The sequence below is a fragment of the Nicotiana attenuata genome, chromosome 1 (assembly GCF_001879085.1).
Source record: "Nicotiana attenuata strain UT chromosome 1, NIATTr2, whole genome shotgun sequence".
Classification (NCBI taxonomy): domain Eukaryota; kingdom Viridiplantae; phylum Streptophyta; class Magnoliopsida; order Solanales; family Solanaceae; genus Nicotiana; species Nicotiana attenuata.
This window is the reverse complement of record NC_031989.1, coordinates 15,793,630-15,809,615: the sequence shown is the minus strand read 5'-3', so window position 1 is coordinate 15,809,615 and position 15,986 is coordinate 15,793,630. Positions and strand designations below refer to the sequence as shown.

The 15,986-nt window shown below is 36.1% G+C and overlaps 1 protein-coding gene across 3 annotated transcripts; it reads right to left on the bottom strand.

Annotated features, from left to right (window-relative positions):
- On the bottom strand, positions 1,807–11,722 carry LOC109207170 (serine/threonine-protein kinase SAPK1-like). Of its 3 annotated transcripts, XM_019370188.1 has the most exons (10): positions 4,947–5,159; positions 4,768–4,863; positions 4,620–4,694; positions 3,534–3,635; positions 3,342–3,395; positions 3,165–3,257; positions 2,989–3,081; positions 2,803–2,907; positions 2,548–2,646; positions 1,807–2,292 (listed from the first exon to the last, which is right to left on the bottom strand). In XM_019370188.1, exons 3-10 carry the CDS (start codon positions 4,665–4,667, stop codon positions 2,029–2,031), a joined length of 858 nt encoding a protein of 285 aa, XP_019225733.1. In that variant the 5' UTR covers positions 4,668–4,694; positions 4,768–4,863; positions 4,947–5,159; the 3' UTR covers positions 1,807–2,028. The 3 variants fall into 3 exon arrangements, with proteins under 3 accessions (XP_019225733.1, XP_019225682.1, XP_019225626.1); XM_019370137.1 differs by lacking the exons at positions 4,768–4,863; positions 4,947–5,159 and adding an exon at positions 11,419–11,722; XM_019370081.1 differs by having other exon boundaries at positions 4,768–5,163.

The following is a 15,986-nucleotide window of genomic DNA, read 5'->3' as shown; positions in this document are numbered from 1 at the left end:
CGCGGAAGATCTTGGGGGAATAGAGGTTCATCAATCGAGCTAGGTTAGATCCTCTCCCATATGCTGGCACAGACGTCGAAGACAAGCGACTGTCCTCAATACAGAAAAACTTACTTATGCTAGGCATACCTGGTAGCGGATGCAGAACTACATGATGACGGAGTCAGGCTCTTCACTCAAAGAAAACGGCCCCAAAGTGAAGGGATACGTAAAACCCTTCTTGGGTAAGGTTATCCGCTCCGCCAGGTCAGGAGCGATAATGTCTAAATCTTGACAATGGTAGTCTTCCTTCACAGCAGGAATACTGGAAGGACGGATGAAATAAGGGTATACTCTAACGGTCCATATACAAGGGTGAGCGGAAGGATACTTCTCTTCAAAGTCTTTAGTTGTGACAAGACTCTTTGGGATGATGCAGCTCACCATAGGATGAGGAGCATCATCAGCTTTACCTTTGTTCTTTGAAGAACTAGGGTTTCTGGAAGAAGATGCCATTTTTTATCAGAAAGGAGGGAAGGTTTTTTTCTCAAGAAGAAGGTTAAAGAAAGGTTGAAGAACAAAGTACGAGCTGAGTAAAGAGAGTTTGAGAAAGTTTAGAGAATTATGAAGTGTAAATGAAGAAGTTTGATGCGTATAAGTAAAGGAATACGCAACTAAAATTGTGGCCATAATTACCGAGATAACCGGTAAAAGTGATGCTAAATCGTGGGATGACGCGTGTTCGGGGCATTAAATGCGGAGAGACGTGTGTCTAATCAACCGTCATAAACTTTTCAAAGGGGGTCAGAGAATTTTTTGCCAAAAAAGGTATTTCTACAAACTTCCCGGCGACACAAAGTTACGCCACCGGAAAGGAGGGGGACTATCTGCATAGGGTAAAATATGTTTATATTAAATGATCGCATGAGAAAGTGATACGTGGAGCCAAAGACAGAAGGCAGTCGAATCCGGAGGCTCGTCTGTTACCGGAGAGAATAATGCTCATAAAGATGAAATAAATGTCTGCCACCCGGTAGTATTAATAAAGAATATTCTACAACATTAAGTGTGCGGCCCATTACAAAGAATATGACATCCACTGCCTGCCGTTACATATTCTTCAGTGGCCCTTATAATTGTCACTAAAGAGAGGCTTGATCCTTGGACCTTATTCTCTAGGTGCAGCTATAAATAGTGAGCCCTATTATCATTGTAACACACGAATTTTCTGATAAACATACGCTACATTCTGTTCAAAGCTCAATATAATTTTATCTTCTTGTTCATTTATATCGTTGTCCCCAGAAACCCTGCTCCCGGAACTACAATCTTTGTTGTTTTATCTCCATATCAAGGCTAAGTATTACATTTTTATCTAAACTTAACTATCATTTTGGGATCAAATTAATTCACTTGTCTTAAAGCGACGTATAAATTCAACTGTATCGTTTTACGGGTAAACAAATAAACACAACGACATATACAGAATTTTGCATGAGGATGTCAACCAGTTATTATAATTCGTTTAGTAAACAACTTTGGATCTGGAACTCTAGGATTCGAAGGCTTTACTTCATATTCCAAATTTATGTTGCATTATTTTTCAAGTAATATGTCGGCCTATTGTGTGTGTGTATATAATACAAATTCAATTATGTGAGGCGTATCAGATTATCAATATCACGTGATTCAAGGGTTCTCTGTTTAACCAATGGAAGATCAAGCAAAGTGTCTCAGTTATCCTCCTTTCCTTATAAGGCCGGTTGAAGACACAAAAAAACAGAAAAGGCGTACGCGAAAGGAAAGGGAAAAAAATGGTAATATTCATACTTAAGTTTTTTCATCTAGTCATTCTATACTTACTTCTGAATTTCAGTTTGTTGTCCTTGTTATCTATAGGAAACCATCAATTCCAAATGACAAAGGAAAGAAAGTTACACCTAGTAAAAACGTAACCTATCTGTACATAGAGAACTCAGAGTCACTTGGAATTTACAGCATTCTAAACTCATTCTCTTTCGGTAAGTTACAACATTGTCCCCACACACATTACAATTCACAAACAAAATCACCACTTGTTTCAATATCTTCATCATCTAATTCATCAAGTTCCATGCTGCCTTCACATGCATTTGCTACAACCTTAGATACCTGTAAATCAATTCTTGCCTCCTCTATTACTGCCAATACTTCTTCCATACTCTGACTCGGGTTATTTACATCAATGCATTCGTGTCGTCCTTCTTCCATGAATTCGACAGGTAAGTTTTTCAAAAACCAGGGATGCTTTTTAATTTCCGGAATGGTTATTCTCTACAAGAGAATCAGCAAACCAACAATATTATTGCACTACTCCGAACACATTTAAAACAAGAAACAGAAAAAAAAAATGGAGGCTTGTCCAAGCATAATGCAGTGGGATGAAAACTTGAATATCAACAACTGTGATTATCGATAGGATATACTGAGTAATAACTGATTCATGATCGTGTCGCTCAAACAGTTATGAACAACATTTCACATATAAGATTTACGATGATACAAATTTTGGCAGAAGAGTATTCTTACCTTTTCAGGATCTGTCACAAAAATCCTGGATAAGAGATGCTCGCACTCCATGGAAATTTGGACATGTTTTGGAATTGAGTACTGGACGCTAAATATTCTCTGTTATGGAAAATTAACTCAATCAAAGTGCTGCAGAAAATAGGTTATACAACATTCAAAATAGAACAGCTCTTTTTTTTTTTTAATCTCTTTTTATAAATCAGATCAAGTTCTTTACTATCTATCACAAGTGTATGTAATTCTTCGTATACTCACAGAAATGGTCTTTCTCAAGTTTTTTGGATCACTGGGATCTTCAAATGGATAAGCTCCAACCAGCATTACGTATAAAGTGACTCCACAAGACCAAACATCTGCAACCTGTAGATTAAAGAATTAAAAGCATTTATATTACATAAACATTATGAAATTTTTGGATGAAAGATCAGAAACAGTTAGCACCTTGCCGTCATATTCTTTCTTTGATAAGATCTCTGGTGCAACATAAGCTGGTGTCCCTACAGTGGACTTGGGTTGAGAATGAAAGAGAGATGACTGCAAACAAGTAGTTAATCGGGAACGTTAACAGAAAATCTAGAACGGCTGTCAGAAATAATTTTTGCCAAAAGATTATTGACCTTGGAGTAACCAAAATCACATATTTTGACTCGTGGTGCAGCACTTCCATCCAGTAATGTATTTTCCAATTTGAGATCTCTATGACAGATTTGCTGCAGCCAAATATCAATAAAATAGGTCCACGGAAAACGCAAACTAGTTGAAACTTGAGAGCATGAGAAGTATTGATGTTTTACCATGAAATGGCAGTAGCTAACCCCTGATATCAATTGTTGAAAGAAGAATCTGGCCTGACCAAAAACCAAATATATAAACAATTTAAAATACACAATTACAAGCTGACTTTCAAGTTTGAATAGAAAGCATTCTGCACTATTCAAATCCGAATATAACAAGCACAAGTTATCACTCCAATTATCATCTAATACCTCATCTTCGTTGAATCTTCCAGCTTTACAAATCCTCTGAAAGAGTTCTCCGCCTGCAGCGTACTCCATTACTATTGCTAGATGAGTAGGTGTCAGCAATACCTGGAAGAGGTGTGAAGTCCATTGATATAAAAAGCCATAAACAGAACTGAAAAATGTACTTGCTGCTAAATTACATGTTTTACTTCATTTCACTCAAATTCTTTAAAACCAGGGCAATACATTCATTCTAAACCAACTGTTAGTAGTCATCAGGAACGCCAGCACGAACAAATTAAGAGATCATCAAAAGGATCGATAAATTCAATTTCATAAGAAGCAAAATTAGCATTTGGCTGCAAAATGCAGAGTCCTTCAAAATAGAGGCAGAACTAACTTACTACTCACTGTTAACCCTCTGAAATAATTCAAAAACAAGAGCAACAACGACAGTTGGGAACTTCCTAAGATAAACCACACACTGCAAATGCAAAAATAAAATTAAGGAAGACAAGATTGTTGTTACAAAAAATAAAAAAGATTAAAAAAAGATATGGTTTCATACATGGTTTAGACTAGCTTAACGAGCCACTTTCGTAGTAATAGAGTATCTAGACATCGTAGGCTTCCCAGAGGAATCGGCTAAAATAAATACTCCCTCCTCACTACAAGATATTTAAAAAGGAATGAAAGACTTTTGAAATTTGTTATATTAAACATGCGACGAGATTCTTCTGTGACTATAAAAGCATGTCATTAAGGATAAAATAAAAGTTTAGAGTTAAACTGTTCTCAATTATAGAAAACTATCATCCTTTGACTAATAAGGAAATAATGTCATAGAAGATGAACCGGAAACACTTGTCTTTTACTTGTCCATTTTAGCAAATCAAGAGACAACTAATTATTAGTTTTTCATTTCTACCCTTAAAACTAATCGGAGTACTAATAGTCAAATTTAGATTTAACAAGGATAATTTTATAAAAAAAAAACACTTGATTAATGGTTTCTTAATGGGCGTGCAACATGCAAGCTGGACAAGTAAAAGAGAACGGAGGGAGCAACAAAATAAAATGTTTCCAACAGTAAGAGGCTGAGTACTATACCTCTTTGAATCTGATAATATTTGGATGACTCAATGATCTATGATTCATAATTTCTCTTTGTACATGTTCATCAATCTGCAGAGAGAAAATTGGTGATTAGCCAAAAATAAATAAGTACTAAAATCCCCAAATAAATGAAATCAGCGACCTTTTGGCCTCTTTCAAAGAACTTGACAGCAAAGAGCTGTTTGGTAAGTTTATCTCTAACAAGCTTAGCTACTCCAAAATTACCAGAACCCAAATCCTTCACAAACTCATAACGCTCCATTAGAAAGAAAAAGTAAAAGGGTTTCAAGATTCACAAAGATGCAATTATTTCTTCAATACCTACTGAGATTGACTAGAAAGAAATCATATATAAAACTCAAAAGTAGAACAGGGGTATCCAAGTTTGGAAAAAGTCTGGTCTTCGTATTAGTAGCTCAGTGTACTTTCTGACACTAGCTAACACTAACTGAATGAAGACAAGAAAGCGTGTTTTAATTTGCAGCAGTTATAGTTTCGGAACCATTAGCCACGTAGTTCCAAATAAACATTATACTAAAAATCTAAAGCAACATAAGAAAGACAAAAAGTAGAGAGAGACAAGCACGAGATAGACTACGTACGAAGTACCTGGGCATTGGAATATACTATGATTTGCAGTAAGCAAGTCACTATATTGGTATTGGTGGACCCATATTGATTGGAATTATTCACAAGATTACATTGGATACAAACCTTCCAATTTGGGTTATTTGGGGAACCAAGTCACCAACCATCCTACCCAGGCAAGTGCACATATAGCCCATCTTGGAACCTCTATTTTAAATCATGGCCTAACCACGAATTTTTATAAGTCTAGCCACTTCAAAAACACTTTAGACACATAGAATTCAAGTTACAAAAATCCGCATTTGAAGTTAATTTTATTTTTTGAAGTTTGATATATTGATTGTGCAAGCAAATTTTTGACATACCCATCCGTAAATACTCTTATCCATTCCCAAATATGAAGAGATTCAGACCACGACCAAGAATTTTCACGAAATAATTGTCTCAAGAAATGATGTTTAATTTTTGACTCATTTACGACAAGTTGTGAAAATATAAATTTCGGCAGACCTTCTCCGCATTTTCTCCCTTATTCTTCTTTTCCTCCTCCTTCTCTATCTGCTCAATTCCTCTTCCTCCTCATTCTTTTCCAATAGATTATGAGCACAACTAAAATTAAAAAAGAATGAAATATATGTTGCAGAAAATTGAAAACTCATTGCTTATTTGTGGTTCAAACTGAGTGGATAACGTTCCTTTGAGCTTAAATATCATCTATCCCTATTGATTTGGATTTGCTTGGTTGAAGGAAAATTAAATAACACTATTGCTCCTTGAGCTGAAAACTTTGTAGACTCTCTGAATATTTGGGTTAAACCATTGTAAATTTTTGCGATTGATATTAGAAGGTTGGATATCAAATTTGAACTTTATTTTAGACCAATTTTGAAGCAAAACCCCTATTGGTGAAATTTTCACACAGTGAGTTATGGCCATCCGTCAAAATTTAATGACCAAATTATGGCGCTCCAGAATTCCGCATTCTATCAAGATGTGTGACACTGACAAGGCAAGTTTTTTGCACATCAGCTTAAAATCTACCATGAGTTGTGGCCAAATCGCAGAATGTTAGCCATTGTGATATGCGATTTGGCCACAAATCTTGGTAATTTGCAAGTTTTACCCATCAATTTAAATTTTGACCATTCATTAGGATTTGCTATATAATATTGGCCGTGAATCTATTTTTGTAAAAAATTTAATATGAGTTCAAAACTAAAACGGTGACACGGAAAGATCCTATTGGTGCAAATCTCCGAATGCAACGGTCAAATGTTTAATTTTTTGTTTTATTTGGACACTAAATTTTTTATTTTTTAAAGTAAAATATAAACAATTGAGAACGACATAAAAGGTACCATATATTACAACTTTTTACAATTAAAAGTATTTAAATAATATATCATTTCGTTAAAAATTTCTTTAATTTATTGCAGATAGTTGATAAATAAACAAATAATATCCTTATTTATTTACTCTCTTTGAGATATCTTTCCTCCAACTCCACGCAAACACCTCCCTCCACAATTATGGATATGTAACAAATCAAGAAGATGAAAAGAACGTGACAGGAAATTGAAATTGTGTTTCTTAGGGTTTTTGTTTGACTTATGCAACAAAACCAAGAAAATAAGTTTTTTTTTTTCCTGAACTGTGTTAAAAGTCACTTGCAGAGTTGAGGTGTATAAGGAATATTTCAAAGGAAAGCATGTGTTAAGCCGTCTACAAGGGCGTTGCACAAACCATGCAATATAATAGCCTGTTTGGCCAAATTTTTTTCTTTTGGCCGAAAATTGAGGTGTTGCCAAGCTTTTGGAAGGAAAAAAAGTGCTTTTGAGGAGAAGCAGAAGCAGTTTTGGAGAAGCAGAAAAAAGTAACTTCTCTCCAAAAGCACTTTTTTGAGAAGCACTTTTGAGAAAAATACACTTAGAAGCAGTTTTTTAAAGCTTGGCCAAACACTAATTGCTGCTCAGAAGTGCTTTTCAAACTAATTAGCCAAACACAAACTGCTTCTCACCAAAAGTACTTTTGAGAAAAACACTTTTGCAAAAAAAAACACTTCTCAAAATAAACTGATTTTTGCAACTTGGCCAAACGGGCTATAATTTCGTCAAGTTTACATACCAAACGAGATTAGACAATCTATTATATAGTCATATCAAACCAAAATGCTACTAATTTCGAATAGAGATACTCACATTTCTAGTTGCAAAAATGGAAGAGCAGGAACTTATACAGGACCTTTTCCATATAAATCAAAAAAAACAAAAGTAAAACAAACTTTTAAATATTAAGAAACTTAGCTCAAAGTGATAATATAAAATAAAAAAATAGACAAGAATGTAAGGAGAAAGTGATGAGAGATTTCATTTCTTCCATATATTCAAGTGTGTACAATGTGATGCCCAAACTATCTATTTATAGTATGATATTTAGGTAATACAAAGGAATGTCATGACCGTGGTATTAACTATTGAGATCATGGGGGAAGATCATGGAGGATGTTATGGAGGTGTGGGAGTTACAACCATAGTGGTAAGAAGTAGTGGGAGGTTAATGGAGAAGAGTAGTGAGAGTAACTTCTTTAGGAGTTATAGACATCTACTATATAGTATAATATTTCATAGCACTCCACCTTGGATGTCTATAGATAATGTGCCTCGTTAAAACTTTACTAAGAAAAAACCCTGTGGGAAAATATCTTAGTGAAGGAAAAATAGTACACATATCTTGTAATACGCATTATTTGCTGCCTCATTAAAAATCTTGCTAGGAAAACTCAGTGGGATAAAATCTTAGATAAGGAAAAAAGAGTGCAGCGCATATCTTACACTTACTCCCCTTGATGAAAACATCACTTTACTTTTCGGAAATGACACACTCCAATGCCATATACCAGCTTCTCAAATGTTGAGGTTGGTAATGATTCATTGAACAGATCCACCAAATTATCAATCAAATAAATTTGTTGAACATATATATCACCAATTTTGTCGAAGATCATGTCTGAAAAGAACTTTAGTGAAGTGTGCTTTATTTTTTCGTATTCAATATATCCTTCTTCCAACTGAGATAAGCAAGCAACATTGTCTTCAATATTATTGAAATTTTCTTTTTCAAAGAAAAGTCACACATCTGTTGAGTGTTGAGTCACACCTGAACCCACGCACATCGCGATCTCTGACAGCTGCTTCCCCGGCACTACTTCACAATACTCTGCCCCAAAGACGAATTGAAGAAGGCCATGACACCGACGAACCTAACACATTCAACAAGGACAACACACCACATCACAAGTGAAAATTCCACCACACTTGAAAATACCAATCTCGCTACTCCATCGATCAAAACCTAAACATTCATAGTCTGATTGCCTTTCCTCTGCTAGAAATAAAATACTGAATCTCTGAGTCATGCACTATGTAAATCTCCTTCCAAGTCATTCATTGCTTCGACACATAGACAAGTATCCTACCGTTACACCAACACTGTGCGATAGCAACGTACGAATCGTCATAACAATGAATGTCAAATCACAAAACCTTAGGTAGTACTAATACTGAGCTGAAACAGAACGGCCTTCCGAAAGGCGACGACAATAGCCCAATCAATTACGCAGGGAGAAACATCCTGCACCACATTTGTAGTACCATTAAAATTCCTCAATTTCCGATTTATAACAAGTGTTTCACGTCGCATAAGATCGAGTAGGAAAGAAACAAAGGCATAAGCCTCAAAGGAATCATCGCACGATGAGGAATCAAGAAGGGAAGTGCTCCTAACAGCCCTGTAGCCTCTCGAAGATAAGTACAGATATCTTCATACCGACCCGCAAGACTCTAACAAACTAGCTCATGGCTCGTGAGACCTAAGTGAACCTAGTGCTCTGATACCATGTTGTCACGACCCAAAATCCATTAATTAAATTCTCATCTTAATTTTGAAATCATAAATTTCCTTAATTTAACTAGTAAAAAGATGAACTTTACTGAATAATTAATAATATTTTCCATTCTTAACACTGAATATCACATAATCATCCCAGAACTCGGTATCACAAGTGCATGAGTATTTACTAGGAATTTAAAATACAATACAATAACCATCCGGAATACAAATTTGGACAGAAAAGAATATACAAGTACTTTGAAGGAGACTCTGATGGCTGCGGATCGTCTCATAAGATGCAGCTCATCTAAGTCCCCGTATCTGTCACGCCCCTTTTTCTACCCCAAACGATATGTGTATGTTATTGTTGTGGGTTAAAGAGTTTTTCCAATTAACGTGATAATTTTGAGAAGAGATTATTTTATTTACAGAGCCGTCACTTGGAATTGATTTTGGATGCTCCAAGTCACCTTTTGTTTGGATCCCTAATCAAAGGAAGATTTGACTCTTTTATTATTGGTCTGCGAAAACAAAGCTCGGGTAAGGAATTCTGTTGATCGGGAAGAAGATGTGAAGCACTCCCCGAATCGCGTGGTTCTAGCACGGTCGCTTAATTTACTTAAACTTGGTTTGAATTAATTTTAAATAAAGTATGATTTATTTTATTTTTTCATGTTTTGCCAATGTCCGCTTCTATTCTTACTTTTGTTGTCATTAAATGATGAAACTAGTATAACCGAAATATCTTTATTTTAATAAAATTATATATTTGCGCTCATGCCTTAAAATTTGCCTAGCACTTTTTCAAAAATATTTAACTATTTATTTATTTAAAAAAAAAACTTTTATATTGAGATTATGCCTTGTCTAACTTATCACTTGAATTAGTTTGGCAAAAACTTGTAGCCAGTCAATCCCAATGACAGTGAACTTAACAAATACACACTAATATATATTTAATATTCAATAAGAAAGACAACAACATTATGGTAAAAAAGTTTACACATGCTCAAATGAAGAAACGAACCCTTGTGTAGCAAGAGTTTGATGTATAATAAAACTTCAACTCTTAAAAGTGTGCTAAACTAACCTGTACTTTAACAGAATATTCTTTTTTTTCTTTTCTTTATTTTAACTCAATATCCTACTGCAATCCCACAACTTTACATACACGAAAATACTCCCACAACTAAACCGTGAATTTGAATGTTACAAAAAAAAAAAGCCTTTCTCGTAACTACATAATTCATTTTAATATAAACATCTTCTAAAAAACTTAAAGAAGGTAAAATTGTATTCATTCCATATTTATCTTTTCTTAAAAAAAATGTTTAGTCAACTTTCAATACTCAATGCATGTAACCAGAAGTTCGTGTAAAATTAAAAGAAGAAAAAATTCAAATACTAAGAATTCTTAAAGCCACCATCTTAATATTGAAAAAAAAAATATTAGAACCTCCGTTCATTCAATAAAAGAGTGGAAACAGTGAGAATATATCCCAAGATTGCATCTTTGGGTCTTATCTCAATCAACACTTACACTACAGTGTTAAGGAAAGTACCTAGAGATGGAAAATAACTTGAATGATCAGCCGATAACTTTGTTTATCCACCAATCAAACGAAGGTAGCAACTTGAAACTAGCAACAACAACAACAAAAGAACCCAGAAGACACCTTGAAACTCAACATTTTTCTTTTTTTAAAGAAGAAAGAACTACAAACTAACTTCAAACTTTTTATATATATATATATTTATTTTGAAAGGTTTTTGCTCTTTTCTGAAAAATATTCAAAGGTGAAAGGGTGCTGAATTTTTATCTTCAGCTCTCCTTTTTTTCTGATGTCCCCTTAGTGTGTGTAGATGTGTGTGTTCAACTCTCCTAAAGTGAAAGAAAAGTACTCTTTTTATAGGAGAGGAGGGACATGACTTCATTATGAAAATCTGTTCAAAGGACATATTTTTTACCAAAAATCTGTCCAATACTATTCAAAGGACAGCTCTTTGGTAAAAAATCTATCCAAGAGATAGTATTTTACCAACTAGAAGCAGATTTTTGGAGTTTTGTACTCCAAACAGTACACAAGTAGTACAGTACAACCAAACATGTACTCAACTCCATCATTCACCTTCTACTAACTTTCAACTCTATCCCTTAATATTACTCTCCATTGATTCAACAAACACAAAAGCAGAAAGTTCAGAAGCTAGATTAAATTAGACCGATCACTAACAAACCTTAAACTAAACTAAAATCCTAGGACAATCACAAAGAAAACAGAAAAATAATGGTGGGGAAAATGATTAGGATTTTTACCATTTTACAATCCAAGTGCCCGAGACAGTGATGGGACGCCAACTCGACAACAATGTGAACTTCGAGCACGGTTTTCTAATTAGTGAATTGTTATGGTGATTTCCAGCGAGCCAGTGGTCAGTAACGATATCACCAATGAGAAACTCATGCTTCGAGTTATGAGATAGGCCAAGACAGAGGCGTGGTGGTGATTTTAGGCGGTTTTCGGGCAGTGGTGGTCGGACGGCGGCGCCGGTAGGCAGAGGCCGCGGCGGCAGTGGGAGAATGAGAGAAGAGAGAGGGAGCTAGGGTTTAGGTTTTGTGCTTAATTGAAGCAAAATTTCTGATTTTTTTATCTTTATATATGAAATGAAAGATTAAATTAGGGCCATTGGATTGAAGAAGATCTGATGGCTAGGATTGACCTTTTGTAACTTAACTAAAATGACGTAGTTTGATTATAAAACGACATGGTATGAACACTAACCTGGCAGCCATTTAATTGGCATTGAATTAGCACTCTTAACCACCTAACCATTTCATTTTTAGCCCATTTCCCTTTAATCTTATCTTATTAAACTACAATCTAATTAACCTAAATAACAACCAATAAAACAGAACCTAATAAAAATCATTAGCTAATAATTGAATTAATCATATGAGAGATCAATTTGATTAACTTATCAAATAATTAGTCAATTAAAAGAGCACACACATAAAAAGACAATATTTTTTGGTATTTTGTGATAAGAAAAATTGCAATAAAAAAATAAGTAAAAATTGAGGAAGAAAAATAAATGACTAAAGCAACAAAACACTTATAAATTTAGGAGATGTTAAAATAGTGCAAAAATTAGGTATTCACAGCTGCTCCTCTTTGCTCGAGAACATGACGTGTTTTCGTGCAAAGAAAAGTGAATGCCATAGCTAAATTTTGCTCACATATCACTCCAATGGAAGAAATTTTTGAAAAATGGTGACCGAACCTTGCTTCCGAGGTTGCCTACATATCCTTGTTTAGAGGAATCAGGTCAATATAGTTCGAAAAATTTGGTAGCCGGGACTACCGGACACTGGAGTTAAGACTGTTGTTGTTGTTGTTGTTGTTACTGTTACTTGCTGCTTACGTCAAAAGAAAAAGAGAAGAGATCTACATATGTCTGCAAGCTAAAAAGTTACAAAATCCTATCTATGTGTCTTCTAGAGTCAAATCTTGATTCTTCGTCTACTCTCTTGTGTTGATCTTAGATTGGATCTTGATGCTCTTTGAAGAAAAGATTATGACTCAATCTCAGTTGCTTTCTTTCCTGATCCGAAATTAAGAAGATGAATCTTGAGAAGCTGGGTTACTGACACATTGCCAAAGTTAACTCCAACTATACTGTGATCGAAAGACTTCTTCCTTCTGATAATAATTGAAACGGTAACTTTGATCGTCACAACTTGTGCTCTACGGCGGGGCCTGAAAATCCATCAAAGACGAACAAAACGAGCAAAATTTTCTGCCCCAGTTTGGCACTGAAAAAATTTTGTAAGTTAATGGGTAAATCTGCAAATCAGCTTATATTATTTGAAAGATGAAAAAATGATACTGAAGACTCCGAATCGAATGTGCTTCTCTTAGGAATAGAACTGATAAAACTTAGACTAAGAGGTGCATCACCCATGGGAGGCATTGGAATGACTGCGAGATTAAAGGACTCGAACTAGGAATTACGTCTCCTAGGATTAATGTTTCATATTAGGAAGTGCGTCTCCTATTAGAATGAACAGAGTTAACTCATGCTAGGAAGTGTGTCTCCTATGAATGAGGTTGAAAGGTTTGGACTAGGAAGAGCGTCTCCTAGGATTAATGGTTCATATTAGGAAGTGTGTCTCCTATTAGAATGGCTCAAACTAGGAAGTGCGTCTCCTACGAATGAGGTTGAAAGGTTTGGACTAGGAAGTGTGTATCCTAGGATTGATGGTTCAGATTAGGAAGTGCGTCTCCCAATGGAATGAGGTTGCAAGACTTATACTAGGAAATGCATCTCCTAAGATTTGATGGTTTACATTAGGAGTGCGTCTCCTATTGGAATGACTCAAACTAGGAAGTGCGTCTCCTACGAGTGAGGTTAAAGGACTTGGACTAGGAAGTGCGTCTCCTAGGATTTATGGTTCAGAGTAGGAAGTGTGTCTCCTATTGGAATAACTCAAACTAGGAAGTGCGTCTCCTACGAGTGAGGTTGAAAGGCTTAGACTAGGAAGTGCGTCTCCTACGAGTGAGGTTAAAGGACTTGGACTAGGAGGTGCATCTCCTAGGATTAATGGTTTAGAGTAGGAAGTGCGTCTCCTATTGGAATGACTCAAACTAGGAAGTGTGTCTCCTACAATTGAGGTTGAAAGTCTTGGACTAGGAAGTGCATCTCGTAGGATTGATGGTTCAGAGTAGGAAGTGCATCTCCTATTGGAATGACTCAAACTAGGAAGTGCGTCTCCTACGAGTGAGGTTGAAAGTCTTGGACTAAGAAGTGCATCTCCTAGGATTGATGGTTCATATTAGGAAGCGCGTCTCCCAATGGAATGACTCAAACTAGGACGTGCGTCTCCTACGAGTGGGGTTGAAGGGCTTGGACTAGGAAGTGCGTCTCCTAGGATTGATGATTCAGATTGGGAAGTGCGCCTCCCATTGGAGTAACTCAAACTAGGAAGTGCGTCTCCAACGATTGAGGTGGAAAGGCTTGGACTAGGAAGTGCGTCTCCTAGGATTGATAGTTAAGATTAGGAAGTGCGTCTCCTATTGAAATAACTCAAACTAGGAAGTGCGTCTCCTACGAGTGAGGTTGAAAGACTTGGAGGGAATGTAACCAGGGGTTGGCGCCCTGTATCACTGAGAAAGAATGTAACCAGGGGTTGGCGCCCTGTATCACTAAGAAAGTATGTAACCAGGGGTTGGCACCCTACATTACTAAGAGGGAATATAATCAAGTGTTGGCGCCCTATATCAGTGAGAAGTAATGTAACCAGGGGTTGGCACCCTGTATTACTAAGAGAGAATATGGTCAGGGATTGGCACCTTGTATCGCTGAGAGAATGTAACAAAGGGATGGCGCCTTTTATCACTTAGAGAGAAAGTAACCAAGGGATAGGATACCTTGTATGAAAATGGAACCTCGCTAAAAATTAGTGTACCTTATGTTGGAGAATACAACTAGGTATTGGTGTACCCTATATTAAACATGTGATTAGGGAGTGGTGTGCCCTATGTCAAAATGGAACCTCAACCAAGGATTGTTGTACCTTATGCTGGAAAATGCAGTGGTTGATGATGTGATTATAGGCATATCAAGAAAGAAAAAGTAGAGAGTTTGAAGAATCTACCTTTGGTGACATTCGTCCTTTGAGAACTTCAATTCTACACTACTTTGTTTCCTGCTTCAAACAAAGAAAGATTTGTGGTTTAACAATGGTGTCGTTTTGTGGCCTTGAATGCCCCGAGCAGTTTGAATCTCCGGCCACCTCGTTGTTAGAGAACTGATTTGCCAGTAATGGTACCAAACGGCTAGGAGGCTCTGTACCATGTTCTGGAAACTTTGGCTTTCTAATGTCGCATTCGACTGTTTCGTAACCGGATGTCTAAGGTGTTGCAGAACCTTGTCTATAAATCAAGTCTTCACTTTGGTGATTTTTTCCTTTAAAAATCAAACTTGATTATTTTGCACCCGATATCAGTTTGTGTCTGTGGTGCTATCAGCTTTGCCAATGAAGCAAGTCTTGCTTAGCGACCTTTTCGATTTCTTCGAAACACTTTGTTCAGCTTATCAGAGGAAATCACAGTTATATTTGTGCCTTTTTCAATGCCGTGTATGCCCCATATCCTTTATTTTGCATTTTTGGGAAACGGTCCAATTTTGTCGCCCTTTCTTTGTTGTCTTCTAAGCAAATAGACCAGCAAAGTTTTGGAACTTCCGTCTGCATGAACCCTCAAATCTTGTTTAACTTCAACAAACGTGCATGTTGCTTCCTGGGTATGTCCTCTTTGATGTGCTAGGATAGACAGTTAGAAAGCTGGTAACAGATTTTAAAATCATTTATTGTTTGTTTTAACAAAGACTGACTCAAAATAATTATGCAAATGGACATAATGACGCAAACTAACTCAAAATAATAATGCAAATGGACACAATGACGCAATGTAAAAATGAGAAGTAATAGTGTTTAACTGAAAACACCACTTCAGGGGGGAAGAAAGAAAAAAGGGGCTCCTTTGAATATGGTAGCCAACTTTAATGATCATGACATGCATTTTGGATTGAGCAGCCGAATCTATCCAACCAATCTATCCTTTCTTCTTGTTGTTCCTTTTCGTCTTTGAAGTGGGCCTCTTTGTGCCAATCATTTGCATCAAATCATAACTCACCTTTGACCAGTAGTGCCCTGAAAGGTTTTCACCAACCAGTCTCTCTCATTTACTTATCTCTACTTACCATCACCTTATAGTGCCCATGAGGGTTTTCACCAACAAGACTCTCTCATTTTCATTCATTATCTTCTTCTTCTTTCGCCTTTTTGTGCGAGCAACTTGACATTGTACTATGTCGTGTGACAAC